Source organism: Eptatretus burgeri, chromosome 11, assembly GCF_056783735.1.
Source record: "Eptatretus burgeri isolate ZD-2024b chromosome 11, Ebu_testis_v1, whole genome shotgun sequence".
NCBI classification, from domain to species: domain Eukaryota; kingdom Metazoa; phylum Chordata; class Myxini; order Myxiniformes; family Myxinidae; genus Eptatretus; species Eptatretus burgeri.
The window spans coordinates 34,135,405-34,161,874 of record NC_140971.1 but is presented as its reverse complement, the minus strand read 5'-3'; the positions used below and the strand labels follow the sequence as shown (position 1 = coordinate 34,161,874).

Sequence of the window (26,470 nt, the reverse complement as noted above, 5' to 3'; positions counted from 1 at the left end):
ACAGGCGCGCGCGCACAGACAGACAGACAGACAGACAGGCGCGCGCGCACAGACAGACAGACAGACAGACAGGCGCGCGCGCACAGACAGACAGACAGACAGACAGGCGCGCGCGCACAGACAGACAGACAGACAGACAGGCGCGCGCACAGACAGACAGGCGCGCACAGACAGACAGACAGACAGGCGCGCGCGCACAGACAGACAGACAGACAGACAGACAGGCGCGCGCGCACAGACAGACAGACAGACAGACAGACAGGCGCGCGCGCACAGACAGACAGACAGACAGACAGACAGGCGCGCGCGCACAGACAGACAGACAGACAGGCGCGCGCACAGACAGACAGACAGACAGGCGCGCGCGCGCACAGACAGACAGACAGACAGACAGACAGACAGGCGCGCGCGCACAGACAGACAGACAGACAGACAGGCGTGCACAGACAGACAGACAGACAGGCGCGCGCGCACAGACAGACAGACAGACAGGCGCGCGCACAGACAGACAGACAGACAGACAGGCGCGCGCACAGACAGACAGACAGACAGACAGGCGCGCGCACAGACAGACAGACAGACAGACAGACAGGCGCGCGCACAGACAGACAGACAGACAGGCACGCGCGCACAGACAGACAGACAGACAGACAGACAGACAGACAGACAGGCGCGCGCGCGCACAGACAGACAGACAGACAGACAGGCGCGCGCACAGACAGACAGACAGACAGACAGACAGACAGGCGCGCGCGCACAGACAGACAGACAGACAGACAGACAGACAGACAGGCGCGCGCGCACAGACAGACAGACAGACAGACAGGCGCGCGCGCACAGACAGACAGACAGACAGACAGACAGGCGCGCGCGCACAGACAGACAGACAGACAGACAGGCGCGCGCGCACAGACAGACAGACAGACAGACAGACAGGCGCGCGCGCACAGACAGACAGACAGACAGACAGACAGACAGGCGCGCGCACAGACAGACAGACAGACAGACAGACAGACAGACAGGCGCGCGCGCACAGACAGACAGACAGACAGACAGACAGGCGCGCGCGCACAGACAGACAGACAGACAGACAGGCGCGCGCGCACAGACAGACAGACAGACAGGCGCGCGCGCTCAGACAGACAGACAGACAGACAGGCGCGCGCGCACAGACAGACAGACAGACAGACAGGCGCGCGCGCACAGACAGACAGACAGACAGACAGGCGCGCACAGACAGACAGACAGACAGACAGACAGACAGGCGCGCACAGACAGACAGACAGACAGACAGACAGACAGGCGCGCACAGACAGACAGACAGACAGACAGACAGGCGCGCGCACAGACAGACAGACAGACAGACAGACAGACAGACGCGCACGCACAGACAGACAGACAGACAGACAGACAGACAGACGCGCACGCACAGACAGACAGACAGACAGACAGACAGGCGCGCGCGCACACAGACAGATAGACAGACAGGCGCGCGCGCACACACACAGACAGACAGGCGCGCGCACACAGACAGACAGGCGCGCGGACAGACAGACAGGCGCGCGGACAGACAGACAGACAGGCGCGCGGACAGACAGACAGACAGACAGGCGCGCGGACAGACAGACAGACAGACAGGCGCGCGGACAGACAGACAGACAGACAGGCGCGCGGACAGACAGACAGACAGGCGCGCGGACAGACAGACAGGCGCGCGGACAGACAGACAGACAGGCGCGCGCACAGACAGACTCACGGACAGACAGGCGCGCGCGCAGGCAGACAGACAGACAGATAGACAGACAGGCGCGCGGACAGACAGGCGCGCAGGCAGACAGACGGGCAGACAGGCGCGCACAGGCAGACAGATGGGCAGACAGGCGCGCGGGCAGACAGGCAGACGCGCGCAGGCAGGCAGACAGGCAGACGCATGCACAGGCAGACAGGCAGGCAGGCAGACGCGCGCGCACAGGCAGGCAGGCAGACGCATGCACAGGCAGACGCATGCACAGGCAGACAGGCAGATGCGCGCGCAGGCAGACAGACAGACAGACAGGCAGACGCGCACGCAGGCAGATGCGCGGGCAGACAGACAGGCAGACGCACGCGCGCAGACAGACAGACAGGCAGACGCGCGCAGACAGACAGACAGACAGACAGACAGACAGGCAGACGCGCGCACAGGCAGACAGACAGGCAGACGCGTGCGCGCAGGCAGACGCACGCACAGGCAGACGCGCGCGCGTGCACAGGCAGACAGACAGACAGGCAGACGCGCGCAGTCAGACAGGCAGGCAGACGCACGCACAGGCAGACACGCGCGCGCAGACAGGCAGACGCGCGCAGTCAGTCAGACAGGCAGACAGACGCGCGCAGGCAGACAGGCAGACGCGCGCGCACGCAGGCAGGCAGACAGGCAGACGCGCGCGCGTGCGCACACAGGCAGGCAGACGCGCGCACGCGCGCACGCACACAGGCAGGCAGACAGGCAGACGCGCGCACGCACACAGGCAGACAGGCAGACGTGCGCACGCACACAGGCAGGCAGACAGGCAGACGCGCGCACGCACACAGGCAGGCAGACAGACAGGCGCGCGCACAGACAGACAGACAGGCGCGCGCACAGACAGGCAGACAGACAGGCGAGTGCACAGGCAGGCAGACAGACAGGCGCGCGCACAGGCAGACAGACAGACAGGCGCGCGCACAGACAGACAGACAGGCGCGCGCACAGACAGACAGACAGGCGCGCGCACAGACAGACAGACAGGCGCGCGCACAGACAGACAGACAGGCGCGCGCACAGACAGACAGACAGACAGGCGCGCGCACAGACAGACAGAGAGACAGGCGCGCGCACAGACAGACAGAGAGACAGGCGCGCGCACAGACAGACAGAGAGACAGGCGCGCGCACAGACAGACAGAGAGACAGGCGCGCGCACAGACAGACAGAGAGACAGGCGCGCGCACAGACAGACAGAGAGACAGGCGCGCGCACAGACAGACAGAGAGACAGGCGCGCGCACAGACAGACAGACAGACAGACAGACAGGCGCGCGCACAGACAGACAGACAGACAGGCGCGCGCACAGACAGACAGACAGACAGGCGCGCGCACAGACAGACAGACAGACAGACAGACAGGCGCGCGCACAGACAGACAGACAGACAGGCGCGCGCACAGACAGACAGACAGACAGACAGACAGGCGCGCGCACAGACAGACAGACAGACAGACAGACAGGCGCGCGCACAGACAGACAGACAGACAGGCGCGCGCACAGACAGACAGACAGACAGACAGACAGGCGCGCGCACAGACAGACAGACAGACAGGCGCGCGCACAGACAGACAGACAGACAGACAGACAGGCGCGCGCACAGACAGACAGACAGACAGACAGACAGGCGCGCGCACAGACAGACAGACAGACAGGCGCGCGCACAGACAGACAGACAGACAGACAGACAGGCGCGCGCACAGACAGACAGACAGACAGACAGACAGGCGCGCGCACAGACAGACAGACAGACAGACAGACAGGCGCGCGCACAGACAGACAGACAGACAGACAGACAGGCGCGCGCACAGACAGACAGACAGACAGACAGGCGCGCGCACAGACAGACAGACAGACAGACAGACAGACAGGCGCGCGCACAGACAGACAGACAGACAGACAGACAGACAGGCGCGCGCACAGACAGACAGACAGACAGACAGACAGACAGGCGCGCGCACAGACAGACAGACAGACAGACAGACAGGCGCGCGCACAGACAGACAGACAGACACACAGACAGGCGCGCGCACAGACAGACAGACAGACAGACAGGCGCGCGCACAGACAGACAGGCGCGCGCGCACAGACAGACAGACAGACAGACAGGCGCGCGCGCACAGACAGACAGACAGACAGACAGACAGGCGCGCGCGCACAGACAGACAGACAGACAGACAGGCGCGCGCGCACAGACAGACAGACAGACAGACAGACAGGCGCGCGCGCACAGACAGACAGACAGACAGACAGACAGGCGCGCGCGCACAGACAGACAGACAGGCGCGCGCGCACAGACAGACAGACAGACAGACAGACAGGCGCACGCGCACAGACAGACAGACAGACAGGCGCGCGCGCACAGACAGACAGACAGACAGACAGGCGTGCACAGACAGACAGACAGACAGGCGCGCGCGCACAGACAGACAGACAGACAGACAGACAGGCGCGCGCGCACAGACAGACAGACAGGCGCGCACAGACAGACAGACAGACAGACAGGCGCGCGCGCACAGACAGACAGACAGACAGACAGACAGACAGGCGCGCGCGCACAGACAGACAGACAGACAGACAGGCGCGCGCGCACAGACAGACAGACAGACAGACAGGCGCGCGCACAGACAGACAGACAGGCGCGCGCACAGACAGACAGACAGACAGGCGCGCGCACAGACAGACAGACAGACAGACAGGCGCGCGCACAGACAGACAGACAGACAGACAGGCGCGCGCACAGACAGACAGACAGACAGACAGGCGCGCGCACAGACAGACAGACAGACAGACAGACAGGCGCGCGCACAGACAGACAGACATACAGACAGGCGCGCGCACAGACAGACAGACATACAGACAGGCGCGCGCACAGACAGACAGACATACAGACAGGCGCGCGCACAGACAGACAGACAGACAGTCAGGCGCGCGCACAGACAGACAGACAGACAGACAGACGCGCGCGCACAGACAGACAGACAGACAGGCGCGCGCGCACAGACAGACAGACAGACAGACAGGCGCGCGCGCACAGACAGACAGACAGACAGACAGGCGCGCGCGCACAGACAGACAGACAGACAGACAGACAGACAGGCGCGCGCGCACAGACAGACAGACAGACAGACAGACAGACAGGCGCGCGCGCACAGACAGACAGACAGACAGACAGACAGACAGGCGCGCGCGCACAGACAGACAGACAGACAGACAGACAGGCGCGCGCGCACAGACAGACAGACAGACAGACAGACAGACAGGCGCGCGCACAGACAGACAGACAGACAGACAGACAGACAGACAGACAGACAGGCGCGCGCACAGACAGACAGACAGACAGACAGACAGGCGCGCGCGCACAGACAGACAGACAGACAGACAGGCGCGCGCGCACAGACAGACAGACAGACAGACAGGCGCGCACAGACAGACAGACAGACAGACAGACAGGCGCGCGCACAGACAGACAGACAGACAGACAGACAGGCGCGCGCACAGACAGACAGACAGACAGACAGACAGACGCGCGCGCACAGACAGACAGACAGACAGACAGACAGACGCGCACGCACAGACAGACAGACAGACAGACAGACAGGCGCGCGCGCACACAGACAGATAGACAGACAGGCGCGCGCGCACACACACACACAGACAGACAGGCGCGCGCGGACAGACAGACAGACAGGCGCGCGGACAGACAGACAGACAGGCGCGCGGACAGACAGACAGACAGACAGACAGACAGGCGCGCGGACAGACAGACAGACAGGCGCGCGGACAGACAGACAGGCGCGCGGACAGACAGACAGGCGCGCGGACAGACAGACAGACAGGCGCGCGCACAGACAGACTCACGGACAGACAGGCGCGCGCGCAGGCAGACAGACAGACAGATAGACAGACAGGCGCGCGCACAGACAGACTCACGGACAGACAGGCCCGCAGGCAGACAGACGGGCAGACAGGCGCGCACAGGCAGACAGATGGGCAGACAGGCGCGCGGGCAGACAGGCAGACGCGCGCAGGCAGGCAGACAGGCAGACGCATGCACAGGCAGACAGGCAGGCAGGCAGACGCGCGCGCACAGGCAGGCAGGCAGACGCATGCACAGGCAGACGCGCGCGCGCACAGGCAGGCAGGCAGACGCATGCACAGGCAGACGCATGCACAGGCAGACAGGCAGATGCGCGCGCAGGCAGACAGACAGACAGACAGACAGACAGGCAGACGCGCACGCAGGCAGATGCGCGGGCAGACAGACAGGCAGACGCACGCGCGCAGGCAGGCAGACAGACAGACAGACAGGCAGACGCGCGCAGACAGACAGACAGACAGACAGGCAGACGCGCGCACAGGCAGACAGACAGGCAGACGCGTGCGCGCAGGCAGACGCACGCACAGGCAGATGCGCGCGCGTGCACAGGCAGACAGACAGACAGACAGGCAGACGCGCGCAGTCAGACAGACAGGCAGACGCACGCACAGGCAGACACGCGCGCGCAGACAGGCAGACGCGCGCAGTCAGTCAGACAGGCAGACAGACGCGCGCAGGCAGACAGGCAGACGCGCGCGCGCGCAGGCAGGCAGACAGGCAGACGCGCGCGCGTGCGCACACAGGCAGGCAGACAGGCAGACGCGCGCACGCGCGCACACAGGCAGGCAGACAGGCAGACGCGCGCACGCACACAGGCAGGCACACAGGCAGGCAGACAGGCAGACACGCGCACGCACACAGGCAGGCAGACAGGCAGACGCGCGCACGCACACAGGCAGGCAGACAGGCAGACGCGCGCACGCACACAGGCAGGCAGACAGGCAGACGCGCGCACGCACACAGGCAGGCAGACAGGCAGACGCGCGCGCACACAGGCAGGCAGACAGACAGGCAGACAGACAGGCAGACAGACAGGCAGACGCACACGCACACGCACACGCACACGCACACGCACACGCACACGCACACACGCACACACGCACACACGCACACACAGGGACACAGAAATTGCTGGAATTATAGATCGATATGAACACGGAAGTATTACATCAAAATGGCGGTTTATTTTATGCATAAAAATAAATCGTTCTTTGTCGAAACTAAATGTTTGAGATTTTAAAATAAATCATTTCAAGGAAAAAAAAAACAAAACAGATAGTTCCAGCGACCTATACCGCTGAGGTTGTTTACATTGATCAAATTCTCCCGAAGTGTACTTGACTGAACTTGATATTGCGCGCAATGTGGGGAAAAAAAACGGAGAAAAGAAAGTCGAAGAAATTATTGTGCGTAATCTTCGAAACAAATTTATTTATATATGAACACGGAAGTATCACATCAAAATGGCAATGTTTATTTTATGCATAAAAATAAATCTTTCTTTGTCGAAACTAAATGTTTGAGATTTTAAAGTAAATCATTTCCAGGAAAAAAAACCAAAACAGATAGTTCCAGCGACCTATACCGCTGAAGTTGTTTACATTGATCAAATTCTCCCAAAGAGTACTTGACTAAATCAGGTATTGATTTTTAAATAATTTTTTCGTTGCCCGATTTGAACGAAACTTGATACTGCACACTGCACGAGAATGGTAAGTCAGGTGGCCCTAAAATTTTTGCACTATCGTGTACAGTTTTGGCTGTATTTTGGGAACATACATGCATACACACATACATACATATATACACACAAGATGAGAGTTTTAGTAATATATAGATAGATAATGGTCTGTTTGTCTTCCTTTGTTATTTTTCTTTTTTTATTGCCATTATGATAGCAATATACTACTTCCTGCAGTGCAATATTGTCCAAATAATGCTTCAGAGGGTGTAGTAACATAGTCTGTTCTAACACTGCTTTTATTCAGACAGAGGTTTTGTAACTCATCAACAAAAGTTGGGATACCTGGAGGAATTGTTTGCATCAACTTTCAAGGCTTAATTCACTTCCATATGCTGCAGAATAGCTGCAGTTGCTAATCTATTACTTGTTCCCTGCAAAGGCCCTTTTTTAACAACTCTGAAATTTACATTATTTTTCAGTTTTTGGTAACCTAAACTTTTTTTTTTGTAATCTCTGGCAGTTTACCGCTAAGCTTTGTACTTTTTCAGGTTATTCACTGGACTTGAACTGCTTAAATTTCAGTAAAAACTGAAAAATGGGGGTGTTCTAAAACTTTTTACCAGTAGTGTATCCTGTACACAAACGGACAGAAAGGTGTTAAAACATAACCTCCTTCACCTTCGGTGGCGATGTAAAAAAACAATAAGGTCCATCCGACCAGGTGTTCGCCATGTTTGTTCTCGCTGTGAAGGCATAGAGTATTGATCGACACTTTGTGTTTTGTGGCTTGATACATTTTTGAATTGAATTTCGCGAATTACCCACTTTAAATCCTTTCAAAGAACGCTGTTTCAATGCAAATCTTTATGTTGGTCATTGTTAGTGTACGTGCGTGCGTGTGCCCACACGTGTCGTTGATTGGTATCTTTATATGCGGGTTTCAGAATGTGGAATGGAGTCCTCCCAGTGTGGGCTCAAAGCTTCCACCTTCATTTCAGTAAGGGGTCACGATTCATGGACCAAGCTGTGAAGTTTTCTGTTATCAAAGTTTTGTGCCGAGGGCTCTCTTCAGGATCGTCACTGAGCCCCAGACAGCTTCCAACTGTAGTTTGTTTGTTATCATATTCCCAGGGGTGGTTTTTAATATCTCTGTAAGGTTCTTCGTCATCACTGATACAACTTTGACATTCTTCAGCTTTCTGGATCTTTTCACTTCATTCTTGAGGTCTTGGTATTTGGTCATTTTCTTGATTTCTGCATTATTTAATCCACAATCGCTGGTATTAACACCTCACTTGGAAATGCCTTCTCTTTTTCTTTTTTTGTACCTAAGGTTGATATCTGGTCGCAACGCGCTGTTTTCGATGTTCATGCTGGATGGGATCATGAGTTCGTACATGGGCGGTACTTCCATGGTTTCTTTCAGTCCATGCTTTTGGTTAACATTCCCACAAATTTTCTGGAATGGGATATCAAAATTTTTGCAGATGTGCCAGTGGTTAACATTACAAACTCTGTTGTGTCGTCGTGTGTACAGCTGTTCTAACATGAGATTAAAAAAAAAAAAATTGTTTTCGGTCATTAAGCATAACATATCACTCTCTTTACTAACAATACCTCCACCCCTCACCTTCCCACCCCCTTCCCCCTCCCCCCACACTCTGTCCCCTCCGAATAAAATGCAGTACTCTCCCTCCCACACCTCTGTGTGTCTCTCTCTCTCTCTCTCTCTCTCTCTCTCTCTCTCTGTCTCTGTCTCTGTCTCTCTCTCTCTCTCTCTCTCTCTCTCTCTCTCTCTCTCTCTCTCTCTCTCTCTCTCTCTCTCTCTCTCTCTCTCTCTCTCTCTCTCTCTCTCTCTCTCTCTCTCTCTCTCTCTCTCTCTCTCTCTCTCTCTCTCTGTTTCTGTCTCTCTCTCTCTCGCTGTTTCTGTCTCTCTCTCTCTCGCTGTTTCTGTCTCTCTCTCTCTCGCTGTTTCTCTCTCTCTCTCTCTCGCTGTTTCTCTCTCTCTCTCTCTCTCTCTCTCTCTCTCTCTCTCTCTCTCTCTCTCTCTCTCTCTCTCTCTCTCTCTCTCTCTCTCTCTCTCTCTCTCTCTCTCTCTCTCTCGCTGTTTCTGTCTCTCTCTCTCTCTCTCTCTCTCTCTCTCTCTCTCTCTGTTTCTCTCTCTCTCTCTCTCTCTCTCTCTCTCTCTCTCTCTCTCTCTCTCTCTCTCTCTCTCTCTCTCTCTCGCTGTTTCTGTCTCTCTCTCTCTCTCTCACTCTCCCTCCTACAGTGTATAGCAATGTTTGGTGAGGCCTTGCTCTCCCTACCTCCACCTACCTTCCGAGCTTTCCCTTCACCCACTCCTTACTTCCCCTCCCTCCTCTCCCCACCCCTCCCTCCTCTCTCCACCCTCTCTCCCCTTTCTTCCTCACCTCCCCCTCTGCCTCTCTTTTTCTCCACCTCACTCCCCTTCACACACCCATCAGCGAAGCGACTGCTTGTATTTGTTTGTCTATAATAATGTCAGTGTGCGTCCGTTCATCCATCCATCCATCTGTCTGTCTGTCTCCTTAACTCCAAGACCATGAAACCTAGTGGCCCCAAACTTTGCATGCATACTAAGAGACCTCCAAGTTTGTGCATGCATGAAAATTGGGTGCTTCGGTTGGTTTGAATACTCCTTTTGAAGATGATTTAGGGGTTGCTCATCATGAAAGACGAAAATAAGCCTTACCAAGATGGCGGTGCTTCATCTTGTTTAGCCCTCTGTCAGCTCGCAAAAAGTCTTTAGCCAACATTTTTTTTTCTTCCACTTTCCTCACATATCGAAGGCCTGATTATCATACCTACAAATTGCTGGTTGCAATGCTTGTAAATGCCTGAAGACGCCAGCATTTGTGGCTTTATTTAATTTCCGCACATGCCATTAGTTGTGGAATCTGTTAAACTCAGCCGAATTTCAAAATTTGAGCTCTCGAATTGAACTCGACAGCAGTTGTGACTGCTTAAGAATACGTGTTCATTTGTCCAATTCGGCCATTTTTGACATTTTGGCATCTCTGGGAGGTGCAGTTGCTTGCCAAGCCAGTTGTTTTTTATCAACTTTCGTTTGAGTGCTCTCTTGAGTGCTTCAGCCAGTAGGTGTGAATATTGTAGGGTACTCACTGTCACTGATTACTGTATATTGATCAACTTTAACAAAGTTTGGGGGTCACTCCTCTGTGTTTGTCACGCATTGTTCTGCGGTGCATCAGTTGGTGCTTGGCTTGCTGAAAATGTGTAATTTTATTTTACACCACGTTTCCCCTTTTTGTATGATCTTTCGTTATATGACCAGTCACACTCTGCCTATCTATCTATCTATCTATCTATCTATCTATCTATATTTATCTCCATATCTCTATTCTCGACCCTCCTAGCTCCCCCCCCCCTACCTCACCCGCTCCTAGCTTTCCCACTCCTTCCTCACCCCCTCCTTACTTCCCCTGCTTTCTCCTCAGCTTATCTGGAATTTCAATTCCAGAAAAGCTATTGTCATCGTGCTTTGTCCGTCCATCCATCTGTCAGTCTCCTATTTTGACTTCTCTTGCAAAACCGTTGGGCTGATCCGGCTGATATTTGGCAGCAAGGTTCAACTCCTGACTGATTATGGGAATTGAAAAGCTCGTTCCAGTCATGTGATTTTTTTTTTTTTTTTTTTTTTTTTTTTTTTTAAGGTAGGTCAAAATGGTGAACTTTGTAAATTCATTAAAAAATCTTCCTCTCCAGACCCACCAGTCAGAATGCTACCAATTTTGGATTGCAACATTAGGCCAGGGCCCAGATAAGCTACAGGTCCAGAGGTCCTATTTTTTATTATTTTATTTTTTAAAAATGTTCTTCACCCTTGAAATAAGACAAACGATATATATAGCACGATATCTCGAAGTTGTGGATTGATTCGGATGAAACTTGGTGGACAGTTCGGGTCTGTGACGAGGACCATTTGATTAGGTTTTGTTGAAGATCCTGATACGATAACTTTTTAAAGTGATTCTTCATCATTGAGAGATTGGGCCAAAAACAATGTATAGCATAATATCTGAAAAGGTTGTGGATGAGTTGGTTGGGTGACAAGAACAAGCCGATTTAAATTTTAGTTCAGGTCCAAATCCATATCCGGCCTAACATTGGGATACAAAATGTAAAGTGATCAGCCTGGTGCAGGTATGCACTCCACTGAGTGCCCTTTTAGTTACCTCTGCTATCAAAAGTGGAAGGAGATTGTGTTTTCACCCTTGTCTGTCTGTCTTACTTGCAGAATTGAAAAATTTTCAAGTACACCAGGATCCCGACATTCGCAGGGGATACGATACATTCCAGGAAAACCCCGCGAATGTGGGGGGGGGGCATCGTTTAAATCGGAAATGGGAGAGGGTGGGGGTGGGTGGAATCTGTTCCGGGGATTTCCCGACCCGCAAAAAATCCATGAATGTCGGGGTAAAATCTTTGAGTGTTGGGGTAAAATCCATGAGTGTTTTGTCGTTACATTGGAGACGAGGGGGATAACGCTATCGGTTCCCGGCGCTTCCTGGTTCATGCAAAAAGACACAAATGGCGACACCACCAAAGTTGGGGAATTGGTACAATGGGGAAAGTTTTTAAAGTTTAAAATTTTTTTCAACCATGAATGCACGATTACAGTTTCATTAAAGATGCTTACAAATATAAAAATTACACTACCAGGTACCATTTCCAATTTATTGAAGAATGCATTTTTAAAGTCACTTAACCATACTGTACCATACCATACCACGAAACAAAAGAAATACCAACACCAACCGTTTCAATTTTTAGCAGCATCTCGCGTAGCGTACACTGCTCATCGAGAGCTCGGCGTTGTTCTTCTTCTTCTTTTTCTTCTTGTTCTTGTTCTTCTTCTTCTTGTGAAGACAAAACCTTAATTTCTAGGACTCGGCTCTTGTATATACAAGATCCGGATCTCCTTAAATACTGAGCACATGTACACATTCTCACATAGATGGTGCCTTTTGAGAGCGTCTATCATGAACTTTTAAATATATTCGGACATTTGCTTTAAATTTTCGAAAAGTTCACGTTACTATTTAAAGATTATTCCATTTATCGTATTGTAATTTCATAAATACATTATTTATTTCGTAAATACATTATGACGGGTTTCGCAATTGGCTTAATCAAGGCACGTGATGAAATATCGGAAGTTGTTTTTTTAAATATTAAAAAAAAAAAAATTTTTTTTTTTAGCCGACAAAACCTTTAGGACGCTGCTCTTGGACACATTTGTCCTTCTTTATTAAACAAACTCCGTACACGTAACTTTGCAAAATGATGAAGATGAGGATGAAAAAGATAATTAAAAGCCATGGAATGGCTTGTCTTGTGACGACTCAAATGAAGGTGCCGATGAGTCATCTGAGGCTGGAGAGGGTGCTGGTGAGGGTTATGTCTATGTACGTACACCCAGCTGCTTTTTGCATGACTTGTGGAAGATACGCTTTAGAACTGTTATGTTCATGGGGGAAAAAAATTAAATTAAATTAAAAATAAAAAAACGCGAATCCGCGGGGCAATTTCCCACAAATGTAGGAGCATGTCTCAAATTATCAACCATAAATGTTGGAAGCGCAAATGTCGAGGTGTGGTTGTATATTGGTCAGTTGATTCTGTCTGTCTGGTTGTTTGTCAATCACCTACAGGCCACAATTTTAAACAGATATTTCACAAAATTTCACCACGTGGTAAAGTTTGTAAAAATTAAGAAGCCTATTGTTTTTAAAGTCAAAAGGTCAATAAATTTGTCAAATTTCTAAAATCCTCATTTTTCATCTGATTGACTAGAAATTTGAACAGGAGTTTCATATGAGCCTACTGAATTCAACCACCAATTATTTTTGAGGTCAACATTGGCCAAAAGATCAACATAGGCCAAAGGTGAGCAACTTGGGTGAGATTTCTAAAATCCTCAATTTTCATCCCATTGACTTGACTTGAAAATTGAAGAGGATTTGTACTTCAGGTCACTGAATTCAACCACCAATTATTTTTGAGGTCAAATTTATTTTCTGGATCTTTTTTGCTAGTATTGCACTCTGCACGGCATATTTTTCTTGTTTGTGTCAGGATATCTCAAAAAGTTGTGGATGGATTCAGATGAAACTTCGACAGGTTGGGTATGTGACAACGACAAATTGATTCGATTTTGGTGAAGATGCGAATCTGGATCCAGATATGAGGATAGTTAATTTTTCAAATGATTCTTCGTCATTGAGAGATCGAGCTAAAAACAATGTTTGATGACATTTCAAAAATGTATTGGGCCCAATATGTTCTCGTGGATCAAGCCTTGCATGGCGGCGGTATGCGGATTGCACTCTACCAAGTGCCATTCTAGTCTTGGCTGTTTTCTTCTGGTTTAGTTTTGAGTACAAAGCCGATGTGAACGGGCTTTGTATTTTTAGATGCTTCTTAGTTTCTGTTATTTCTGTGACGTTTCTTGCATTTACACCATAATTAAACACCAAATTTGTTTGTTTTTGATCCCTTCCCGAATTACTTCACCTCTGCCTCAGTTACGGGCGTTCATACGAGCGCCGGCATTACACGGAAAGGTCGTATTGCATTGATTACCGAGAGGATTACATGAAGAACAGGAACTTTGATTGCGATGATTACTGCTACTCGCATCACACATGTGGATTCCACCCCCGGTCACGGGAGTATGACCGTGAAAGCAGCTATCGCAGTCGCCGCCGTCACAAGCGGAGGAAGTACCGCAGCAGGTCGTATAGCAGATCTTCCTCGGTGAGTGAGCACTTTCTGTACCCTAAGCATGCCAATCGCATACAAGATTGGCAGTTGTATAATCAGATTAGACAAAATGCTAGCTAAACAAATTTTCTCTGCACTGAGCTGTCCTCAAATTGCAAAGAAGCGCTTTTATTTTTTCAACAGTATGATGTTTACATTTTGCATGTACTTTTGTGCTTGCCTATCCAGTATTGTGGAAGGATATTGAAAATGAAGTTGTAGCCTTTGGCTGCTGCCCTAGCGTAGTGTTTTGTTAAGACTCGGCTCAGTGCGTAGCGTATTTGCGAGCTTTTTTTATTCTGCAGTGGTAATGTATTGATGTTAGCCATTGCTTCGCAGGCATCTTTTTTGAGGTGAGTAGTTGCAGCAGTTGAGAGCAGTTGAAGATTGTTAATGTTTAAAAATTGCAAGTTAGCTTTGGCTAAGCATTGCAAGTTTAACTCACTCGGAGATTACGGATGGACCCGGTGAGATGTTTTTGTTTTGTTACTTAGGTTTTTTGCTTTTGTCTCAAGTTGTAGTACTGTATCTTTACATGTTCCTCTGCAATATCCCTATCGTTGCATCGTATGCACCACACGCGGGAATTGAAACATTGCCCCTCCAAACGCGAATTTTTCATGGCACTGATTCGTCCCGCCGGCTGTGCTGCTGCGGTCCTCCTCTCCTTTGGGTTTTGCGCCCGGATGTTGTGCCCGTGGCTGCTGTGGTGATCTTGGGGCCGACGAACAGAGGAGCAGGCAGAACAGCCGGAGGGCAAGGAGTGTGGAAGATGATGAAGAAGGCCACCTGATCTATCGCATTGGAGACTTTCTACAAGCGAGATGTACAGCCAATTTCGTAATCATTTGGTGCTCTTACGTTGCTCTGTCCTCGACACGGGTTTTGTTTCTTTTTAATTTTTCCATCCTTTGCAAACAAAAAAAGAATAAAATACAAAGTTTGCTTTTGAAGAAAAGAAAAGAAAAAGTTGCAGTTCATGATTTGTCGTTAGTGAGATTAGTTTACAGTTTGAACAATGCTCTAAATGTTTTAATGTCAATGCACTTTCAGGTTTTAGTGCATTAGAATTGAATGCTGTTTCTCCTTTAAACTTTGCTACCTGTTTTTTTTAATATCTTTTTTATTTATTTGTTTGTTTTCTACTATTTCAGAAACTTAAACTTCTCCATCTCTTTTCCTGCTTTAGATGAAGTTGTTGGCACCCTTGGTGAAGGAACCTTTGGAAAGGTTGTTCAGTGCATTGATCACTATCGGTGAGTCCATCTTCGACCTGATTTTGCTTTGGCCTCCTTAGCATGTACGTTTTTATGAGGGATTGTGTGGTGCCACGGGATACTTGTTTTTAGCTCACCTGGACTTTATTGATCAGACCTGAGTGATCGAGCAGTGTCTGTAGGCATCAGTCAGTCAGTGAACACTTCAGTCATTATCGCTTGAACCAAACACATGATTTTGATGAAACTTGGCCACAAGCTTCATATCTGATGCCGAACGAAGGTTTATTGACTGCGTTAAAATCAACACTCATTCAAGGGGTCTATGGGAGGGCTTTGACCCCAAAAATAGGTATTTTCACTGTTCTCTGAAACTACACACAATTTCAATGAAATTTGACCACGACCTTCATCACCCTTGATGTACCAAAGCTTGGTCACGGCATTAAAAAATCAGGGTCTTGGGGGGAGGGGGGGGGGTTGAGTGATTGTTGCTCCTGATCCAGATGAGCTTCAGGACAGGCAGTCATGTTTTTATTTGATGGCTCTTGTGATGCTCCAGGTCTGAGGCACCGCAAGTTTTCAGAAGTTTATTACATGTTTACCCCATGCTGCAATAACATTTGACTGTTCTTGAATTTCCTTTTTCTTTAAAAAAAAAAAATTTATTATTATTTTTTAATCGGTTTACTTATTTATTTAGCTGGAATTGATGCATCTTGCGTTAATTTATATCACAACTTCATTTCAATTGATTCTTAGATTTTTGAACATGAATCGGAAAACGAACCTATTTTTTAACAGTTCCTTGGCTCTGCATTTATTCCGATCGCACATGCACGGAGAGGAGTGAGATCATTTTCTTACTCTTTCTGCCTGGCTGACAGTTAAACAAAATTGAGTCATTCCAAACAGGAAACTTGGTCTTTAATGATATCATAAAGGCCACAAACAATAGGCATGAATAACTAATGTAACATGTTGAATAAGGTGGTGTAAAAGACTCTGCATCAATGGTGGTGTACTTCCAAAAAAATTTTTTTTTTCCCCTCCTACCTTTAAAATATTTATTTTATTTCAATTGAATTACATACTTGAATACTCGATGTAGAACACAAATCGCCTTTTTGGCACTTTCAAAACACTTCCGTTTAGCAGTATTTGGACAAAATATTACGGCATTTTATGTCACAACTAATCAAATTTATCCCTTGCAGACCCTGCCCATGTCCTTGTTTCTCAAGATTGTGTGGGATAAAGCACTCTGAACTCTCCAGTTACCTCTGCCACTGCAGGTGGATAGAGGTTGTTTTCACGCATGTCTGTTTGGCTGGCTGTGAACAGGATTTTTCAAAAAGTTGTGGAAGGTTTGGGTGTGTGACAAGGACGAATCGATTTGATTTTCGGTGAAGATCCAGATACGGATAGGAGAATGGAAACATTTTTTTAAAAGAGATTCATTGAGATGGGGCCAAAAACGATATACTGTCTGACCCTGCTATTTGCAGGGGATACATTCATGAAAAATGCCGTGAATGTTGGGGCATGCATTGTTGATTAAAAATGCATTTTAACATGGTCTAGGCTCGTGGAAGAGCGATTACGCAGAACTCAGAACGCAACATAACATAAAGGGAACAGCAGGGCGGATGGAGAAAGTAGATGGAGATAGACAAACAAGGGATGCAGGTAACGATGAGTGGTAAGGGAGAACACAAAGTATGGACAATATGGATACATAAGCAAAATTTTGTTTGTGATTTTTGTCAAGGTCTGAGGAGAGGAAGAGGCTGCTGCTTGTCCGTCAGAAGGATGAGAGATGTCACGACATAGAGTGGTGTTATTAGAAAAGGGATAAAGAGGATTTTCTCGAGAATCCGTGAGATCATTGATGATGGTTAGGAATAATATGGGACCTTTACATGGAGAAGAGATGAACGGGTTCCATTGAGAACCAAACGTTGTCTACGAGAGTGGATGTATTCAGTAATCCAAGAGTGGAGTTGGCCTTTGATTCTGTTGGCAGACAGTTTGGAGAGTAAGGCAGGATGCCAGGCTGTATCAAAAGCTCGAGATGTGTCCAGAGAGAGACGGCCCTGATCTCACGTCTGATATTGAGGGCCTCCACCATTGGTCGGAGAGCAGAAACAGCATGTCCATGGTGGAGTGACCAGGTCTGAATCTGCATTGATGATTTGAAATGAGGCTGTTGGAGAAAAGGAATGATTTTATGTTCATTGAGATGATGGATCTCCTGACCTTGCTGATGATTGGAAGTACAACTAGCATCCGTTGAAGACAAAGTCTTCAATATCCCCCACCATAGTAAACGAGGACAAGTAGCAAAAGGCACCAGTTCAATTTATTCTTGATATGTGTACCAAATTTCATAAAGAAATAGTTAATAGTTTTGCAACTATGCTCTGGAAACAAAGGTTAACCTCAATTATTTCTTAACACCCAACTTGTTTCCATGGAAAGTGACAAATTTTTTGGGGGGGAAATCTCTAAATATCAAAAGGCACCAGTTCACCACTTACTTGATATGTGTACCAAATTTCGTAAATATATCTTGAGGGGATTTGTAGTTAAGCTCTGGAAACAAAATGTGACGGACCCCATTTCTATATCCCCCGCCAACTTCGTTGGTTAGCGGGGATAATAAGCTAATTGGGCTGCAGTTAAGGGGATACATTTTTGCACCTTTTTTTTTTAGCTCACCTGGAACGTCGTTCCGGGGAGCTTTATGGGATGACATGTCGTCCGTCCATCCACAAATACTTGCAACTTGTCTGAAACGACACATACGATTTCAATGAGATTTTACCATAACGTTCAGCACCATGCATGTACCAAAGTTTGCAGGTGGTGGGGGGTTGCCCCTCAAAATAGGTATAGGTAAACCTTGATTTACGTGGATTCAAAGTTGCGTCGTCCATCAATATGTACCCACATTTTGAATTGCGTCTTTTTGCATCGAAGTTATGTTGTTCAAGATACGTGCTTTGGCTTTTTCCATCGCCAATTTTCCCGAACCGCCCAGTCTTATGCCAAGACATTGAGATTGTTAACATTATGAAACTTGCAGGTTCACACACAGCAACAAATGGTTTGCCATTTCAAGACGTGTCTGCATTGAAGTGCGATTGAGGTTTTGTACAGTGCTGCATCATACTTTAATGATGACACAGCAAACTGTGCTGCTGCTGTGTGTGGGCCGGAAGCTTTCGTACAGTATTGCCAGATCTGAAAAGTGGAAATATGGTGTTGGAAGTTCAAAATTATCGTACATTGTCAAATCTTTGCATAATGATAGCATTTTATTTAACCTCCGTCACACTTCAATGACGACTTGTCAACGGCAAACCATGTGTGGCTGTGTGCGTGCCGGCAAAGGCAAACTTCATGGATGAAAGAACGTTTCTGTACTCTGTATTCTGTGCCCTTATTGGGTTGTACCTGTACCTGTCGTCCTGCATGTAATATTCCAGTACGGAATGAGCCTGGTGTGGCTCAGTGGTTAGGGTGGTGGCTTGGGATCCTCGGGTCCTGAGTTCAAGCTCCGTCAGCCGCTGAATTAATACACCAGGGGGTTTACTCAGCCTGTCATCCTTCCGAGGTTGGCGAAATGAGTACCAGTTCCAGTGTGTGTACTGGTAGAGGGGCACTGCATCAGCGACAGTCACACTTCAAGAAATGATAGCTACCCCGGCAGCTAAGCTGCAATACGACCACCAGTACGGAATGTAAATTTCGACCTATTATATGGCACTGCAGTTGAACACTACACCACCATGGCCATTGTTAACCTCCGCCATCGAAGATCGGAGGTTACTGTTTTCACCCCTTTCTGTTTGTTTGTTTGTTTCCTTGTGAACAGTATTACGGAAAAACTCCTCTGGATTTCGACGAAACTTGGTGGAGGGATTAGGTATGGTCCAAGGATCATGCCATTAGATTTTGGACTTGGTCCAAAATCCAATATGGCCGCCATGGCGGCCATTTTGAAAAAATATTTGAATTTTTTTTTTTTTTTTGCATTTCTACATATTTTAAGTAATTTCCAACCCCCCCCCCCCCAAAGAAAAATTGTGAGAGAAAAAAAAATTTGCAACTTTTTTTTCAACAAAATTTAGATTTTTTTTCATTTCTACATGTTATAAGTGATTTCCAACAAAAACACATGCCAAAATTATAATTGCGGCTGATTTTTGGAACTTCAGGTGGATATACCCACGTAAAATCAATTTCTGTCTCAAGGAATCTGGTTATGACGAATGAATTGAGTATGTAAAAGGGAAAGTTGCAAACTATAACTCTGAACACTGTTGACGTCAAATTGAATGAATAGGATATCAGGTTCACTTGAGTGACCTCGCAGTATTGGCGGCGGAGGTTTTGCACTCTACCGAGTGCTCCCCCTCTAGTTCATACTGTATTAACATTCGTTATTATTGTCCACGTAAATCATGGAAATTTTTCTTCCACTGACTATTCAATTCAAATTCAATTGACTGGGTGGCTCAGGAAAATTGTTGACGGAAAAGCCAAAGCATGTGACTTGAATGATGTAACTTCAGTGTAAAATGTACTGTACATTATTCTGTATTTGCACTGTTCAGACATGCTGTACTTCCAAAATCTTCATCATGAGTTTTAAGCATGCTAGTGGTGATGAGAGTGAGGCTGTGGCTAAGGCAGCGTGTAAAACTAAATCTGGAGGTGAAGTTGGATGTTATATGCAGAATGGTGAGTGGTGATTGTGCTGTCATGTTGATCGGCACTTAGGTTTGTCTTCATAAACTGTATGTACAGTTTATAAAAAGCCCAACCCCCAAAGTTTTAAAAATTTTTGCTTTCTTCTCAAAAACTACACGCGCAATTCTGATGAAACTTGACCACCACTTTCATCACCCGTGATTTACTGAAGTTTGTTCACGGCATTAAAAACAAACAATCCACAGGTATTTGCTTTCTTCTCTGTTACATATTTTGTGGGTCATCCATGCTTCCCAGTGTTGTCCTGGTTATCTTATCCAGCCACTACCAGGTGACTGCCCAGGTGTATTGTCCCCATGTTTATGTAATGCTGTAATGGCTCATTACCAATTTCCCAGGTGGATATAGGAGACACTCCTGAAGTGTAAAGAAAAAAAATACAAAAAATCCACGAATGTCGAAGCAGGTCACACTTTATGACCAGTGAATATACGGGCTCTGCGAATAGCGGGATCTGACAGTGCAGCATGATATTTCAAAAAGTTTTGGATAAGTTGGTTAGGTCATGACAACAAGCCATTTAGATTTTGGTTCAGTTCTGGATCCAGATCCGGCCTATCAGTGGGATACAAAACATAAAATGCTCAGTTTGTGGGAGATGTACGTACTCTACTGAGGGCCATTGTAGTTTATGCAAAGACACCGGAGGCATTGTGTTTTCAGGTTGTCTGTCTGTCCCTCCATTTGTGATAGGTTTTTGTTTCCGTGATAACTTGAACGGTTGAAGAGATCCAAGTCAAACTTGGTACAGGTATTTATAATGATGTAAAGATCAGCTGATTAGATTTTGGCATCAAGATGTCAAAGGCCAGAGTTCATGTCAGGTAAATATGTGATGCGTGCGAATAGCTGGAAGGATTTAATTCAAACTTGTTGCAAAGATGTATAATGATGTAATAATGTGTTCGGAGGCATATCGGTTGAATCGTGCCATTCTAGTTTTGCATGCTCTTATGAGATGATTTAGCATATAACCAGGTTGCACCTCACTCTTGTAAGGGAATTAGTTCCCAATAGTATGTGGAATGTCGTTTGATTGCATAATAGTCGCTACGTGTTAATATTGATGAGGTTTCTTGGTGAAGTAAATTGCCGAAAAGGTAATTGTACACTGGATGGAATTGATGGAATAGACTGTAGTTGTATTTTTCAGAATTTATTTATTTTTTACTTCCAGTCGGTTTGCGAACCAGTGACTTCAATTATAACCCCCCCCCTCCCCGCCGTGTGCACAACCTAGTCATAAAAATGCACATAACTCGAAATTGCTTGAATATCCGTATTTGTTGACTTGTGCATGCACTGTTCAGACCCAAGAGCTCGTAAATTAGCTATCATTCAGCATTACACATGCTGTGGTTACAACGTTTGCCCCGTTTAGACACAATTTGGCAACTATATGTAGATAATAGTTTAAAAACATGTGCCTTACACTGGCAGACAAAACATTGCTGTGAAGCATAAATCCCATTTCGGCGAAAAAACAAACAAACCTAAATTCATTCTCTCCTAACATTTTTGCCTTACTTTTCCAAGGGGATGGGTCACCGGAATCCTCGCCGAGCTGTCTCTCCACCCCATTGCCTCTGGTGTCCCTGGGCATTGTATTTCACCACAATACGATGCAAAAAGCATGAATAATAAATATTTTATCTTTTTTTTTGTGATTTTGACAATCATCTGTGAAATCAACAACTTTTGAATGTATGGACTTGGCTGTGTTTACTCCCAAGCGGAGGCATTCTGCACATGCAGTGCAGTTATGATTAGTTTGGTTGCATGATGGTTTCAGGCTGCGTTGGCAGTTTTTACAAGGAAATTTGGTTATGATGGAGGGTTCTTTTGTGGCTCAAAATGCACAGCAAATACACTTTTAAAAATAAAAGTTTTATCAATTATAAGGATGGGGACATCGCAAGAAAACCATTAATGAAAGTGATTTAGAATCCCACCAGCACGCTTAGTTAGACAAGGTCTCCTTGCCTCTACCTTAAACCAAACTTGCAACAGGCAGACTTGTTTAGGGACAGACTACAAAAGAATGGACAGCATGTATGAAGTAGAGGTTTTGGTGGTCTTCCCTTCTGTTGGGACATCCGGAGGTGCGACATGGGCACGTAGATCAGATGCTGTACTTGTGTGGGATGCTTCTGCTGCCATCTTTTTCGGGAGCTCTGGGTGCTGACCTCCTCCTCTTGACTCTTTAGTCGTGAGTGAGCCTTGGTGTGCTCACCCAATTTCCTTGCGTCCCTCCAACTCGACTGGTGTCTGAGCGCAGCTGTTTATATAGCCACCCCCTTACCCAAAATTAATTTGGATGAGAAGTTCTCGAATGGTGCAAAGAGCTTTAAAAGGCAGCACGGAAGATTGCTAATTACCACAACTATCTTCGTTTCAATGTTATGTTGCCACAACTACACCATCCCAAAAAGCCCCAGGATTGTGAAGCAACGAAAAAGGATGCAGAGCTAGGATGATTGTGTGTGAGGCTGAAAGGAAATTACTCTGAAATAATTTGACAAACCAGTTTTCATCTGGAAGTGCTACATGATAAATTTCAATGAACTGTTGCGGCGCCGGCGGCCAAGGTTAATCCCCCGACCCAAATTGTGATGACGGGCGGTTAACACCGCCAGCCCCGGATGGCCGAACTTCTCCCTTGGAGGCCTACAGCCGAAACTCTCAGAGATTAATGCATGCGCTTGGGAAAACAGTTAAGTGCTGCATCAGGACAGCACAAGGGGGGTTTATACTCGAACCTCACGACAAAAAGGACAATAATATATGTCATCCATCTGTAATTTCAGGTGTGTGTGTGTGTGTGTGTGTGTGTGTGTGTGTGTGTGTGTGTGTGTGTGTGTGTGTGTGTGTGTGTGTGTGTGTGTGTGTGTGTGTGTGTGTGTGTGTGACCACTGTTTCTAGACAACCACTGGTCCGATCTAATTGAAACTTGCCAGGTATATTGCTGGGGACCTGAGGATGTGCCTTTTTAAGGTTTGATATTAATCGGACAAGTGCCTCCCAAGTTATGGCCATTTATTTACCAAACCAATGACAAGACACGTTGTTGCGTGGGCGTGGCTGATGGGGAAGGGAAGCTCGGTCGCGTTCCCCATTACGGGTTACAACGTACGGACTTCCGGAGAGTGATGATTTCGTGTATTCTAATAATTTCTCGATTTCTTTTGCGCATTTATAGATAAACACAATGCCCCAAGTTATGATCGTTTTCATATTAGACGGTGCATAAATTTCGGTAACATCAGAGTGAGCTGATGTGCTCCAAACCAGGAAGTAATTTTTTTTCTCTTCTCTTTTTGTTTTTCCATCCGATGACATTGCGAAAAGGCAAAATACGTTGGCGCTAATTGAATATTTGGGCATTAAAACTAAATTGCGAATAATATGCGAACTTCCGGGCCACGCACGTGCGGGCACGCGAGAGCGAAGAAAAGGCCTGTGTGGTTGTTGTTTCTTGCTCGCGGTTTGAATATTTATCTATAAATTGTTTTTTTTTTGTTTATTTCATTTTTTTACGGGCACATACTCGTAATTATAAATATGTGAGGTAAATGAAGCGTGTGGTGAATCAAATGAATGCACTAATGTTAAAATATGCAATTTATGCTTTTTCAGTTGAAAAACAATTAAAAACCGTACTGTACTTAATATTTGAAACGTAAAAATCTTGTTATTATTGTGATAAGCATATATATATATATATATATATATATATATATATATATATATATATATATATATATATATATATATATATATATATATATATATATAACAGAAGGAATGAAATCGTTCGATACAGCGTGGCGGGGCCGCAAAAGAATGATTGTAAGTAAATTTCAACTACTAATGCATGACGAAACACTTGTTTATGGCTAATATTAAAGAGAATGATGCCATAAGAAGAACGTAGCCTGGAATCCTCGTGCATAACACCGCCCATACAACACATGTGGTGTCCTTTGACCAATCGGGAGCAGTGCAGTTACAGTATCGTTTCCTTCAGCTCGATGGTCTTGTCCTGCACGTGATGTTTTCGGGTTTTTTTTTCGTTCTTGTTGAATCTGAGGAAATTATTTTTTCGTTCTTGTTGTAAGTAAATTTCAACTACTAATGCATGACGAAACACTTGTTTATGGCTAATATTAAAGAGAATGATGGCATAAGAAGAACTGAGCTTTCTGCGTTCGGCGCGAAATGCCATGGTGGACGGAAATGACGTCTTTCGTTCGTTCGTACATGAGGGGAGCGTTTATTGTTTTTTTTTTTTTCCGTCAAGCAATAAAGTAAATGGTTTTCACATATATAACACATTAGTTTCACAAATTTCCAATGAAATACTCGGGTATTTCCGTCAATTGTTGCCATTTCCGTCTAGGTTACGCACTGCATCTACCGGACAGCCGTCATTGGCTGTCTTAAGGCACGTGGGGGGGGGACGGGGGAACACCGGACCGACCGGAGACGTAGTAGACGACGCCGGGGACATTTCAAACTCAGTTCTATTGTATGCAGCGCACGCGCTGTAAAAATCCCCCCTCTTATTCTTGTACTTAGTTTGGTCCAGAGATGGTCTTTGTGGAACTTGGAATCGAGGCGCTTCTATTAGCACGTGTTGACGTGTGCAAAATGGCGCCAAGCTGCTCCCTCGCAGCGGGAACATTTGTCAGGAAATTGGTGAGATTCAACACCAAGGACATTATGTAATGTAATGACACATTACATGGAGATTCAACACCAAGGCTCAGAGATGCCGTGCACCATGTGTCGATAGTCCTCACCGTCCCACTATTTTTCATACACAAGACTCGGGGTCCGTTCCTCACGATTCAACCAAGAGCCAAAGGTGTCTTGCTTCAGCACGCGAGCCAAATCACCTCAACATGAATACAAGAATCATGCCGTCTTCTTCATGCATCAAAGGAAAGCCAGCCGTAAAGCCCTGTTCTTCCAAGCCAGCTCCTAACTATGGTCTTTCTCGACCGTGTGCGTCCTTCACTGGGCACTCGTGCCTTCCTCACACTGACCTCGTGCATGCGCTCTCCCGATCTCTCACCCCTCTGCCTCGTGCGTGTGCTCCTGATCTCTCGCCTCTGACTGACATCACCCCCAACCAATGTTTTTCCCCTCCGGGTGTGGCTTGCTCGCACGAAACCTGGGAAGGCGGGTCCTCTGCCCGCTTGGATAGCTTCTGATGTCACGCCCATCAATCAGCCCCGGGGGCGTGACTTCGCCCGCTGTCACCCTTTGAGGCGGGGCTTCTGCCTGCTCGGCACGTTTGCTTGTTTATTATCATGGTTTTGGTTATAATAACACAGGGTAAAGTCATGGGAGCAATCACATACTGGGAGAACTTATTCTTAATCCCTCTCTCATTAACACGACACCACCCCCCTGTGTGGTGACAACACTTAAACTCTCAGTTTCCCTACTTGATTACATGGAGATGTTTGGTCTGTGGACATGTAGGAGACGACTCCATTCAATCCTAAATTCCCTATTAAATTCCTCCATCTACCCCCACGACCATAACAGTATTTTATCGTGTCGTGTAGCACGTGACATTTCTGCGATTTCCCCACTCTACTTTTGAAAGAGTGAAGGAGTTCACTCTCCTTGTGCAGCTATTCCAGCATGATCGTGTGAAAATCGCTAGATTGTGTCTGAATGCAGGGCTTTTTGGGGGGTTTGAACCTGTGGGTTGAAACGAGATGGAGATCGTGATTTGTGGGTGGAAAATCTTTCTAAAAGGGTTCCAAACGAATTCTACACTATACACTAATCAAGCACACACTGTTCGATTTGAATATACACTAACTATATCAAACTTGACCACTATAGCTGATATTTACAAAATTTTGCCAAAATTTTATTAACATCATTTCTCCAAGTTATTTAAATTGCGTGTATCTGCCTTATTTCATGTTGGTTGATAAGCTTGGGGCCTTTAAATTCGACCTGGCTCTTGTTGGTCTTAAGTTCTAGAAGTAGTGATCAATCTTTTGATTAGTTTGCACCAAAACTCACCCGGTTTTTAAAAATTATTTTATTATAACAGGTTTTACCACGTAGATAACAGAACATGAATGTAGGCTCGTGTGCTGCTTTTATGATTTAACAAACGAGTGTGGAAATACAATTTACAAATTGGCTACACAAGCACAGTTTCATTGGTAACTAAAACGTGTAGGAAGAAGGGTGCAAACCCCCCTCCTTGTACTTTCTTTAACATTGTACTGCTCTATGTGCCTGGAACTGAACGACATGGATTAGTCAGGGTTGTGGAATGGCTAAAGTAG

The 26,470-nt window shown here is 47.1% G+C and overlaps 2 protein-coding genes and 1 pseudogene across 10 annotated transcripts in view; 1 reads left to right on the top strand and 2 right to left on the bottom strand.

Annotated features, from left to right (window-relative positions):
- LOC147016824 (uncharacterized) overlaps positions 1-3,765 on the bottom strand; it is an 8,138-nt pseudogene extending 4,373 nt beyond the window's left edge.
- The window catches only part of LOC147016822 (uncharacterized), a 95,040-nt gene that overhangs the window by 15,545 nt on the left and 53,025 nt on the right, over positions 1-26,470 (bottom strand). The window lies entirely within an intron of this gene.
- LOC147016823 (dual specificity protein kinase CLK2-like) overlaps positions 1-26,470 on the top strand; it is a 158,089-nt gene that overhangs the window by 114,887 nt on the left and 16,732 nt on the right. For 5 of the 9 annotated variants that reach the window (XM_085845867.1, XM_085845866.1, XM_085845869.1 and 2 more), the window contains 4 exons: positions 13,917-14,148; positions 14,887-14,980; positions 15,344-15,410; positions 16,589-16,666. In XM_085845867.1, coding sequence (XP_085701993.1) covers positions 13,917-14,148; positions 14,887-14,980; positions 15,344-15,410; positions 16,589-16,666 — 471 coding nt within the window. Of the gene's footprint in view, positions 1-13,916; positions 14,149-14,886; positions 14,981-15,343; positions 15,411-16,588; positions 16,667-26,470 lie in introns of those variants that run through there. The other 4 variants (XM_085845871.1, XM_085845870.1, XM_085845872.1 and 1 more) reach the window with 3 other exon arrangements.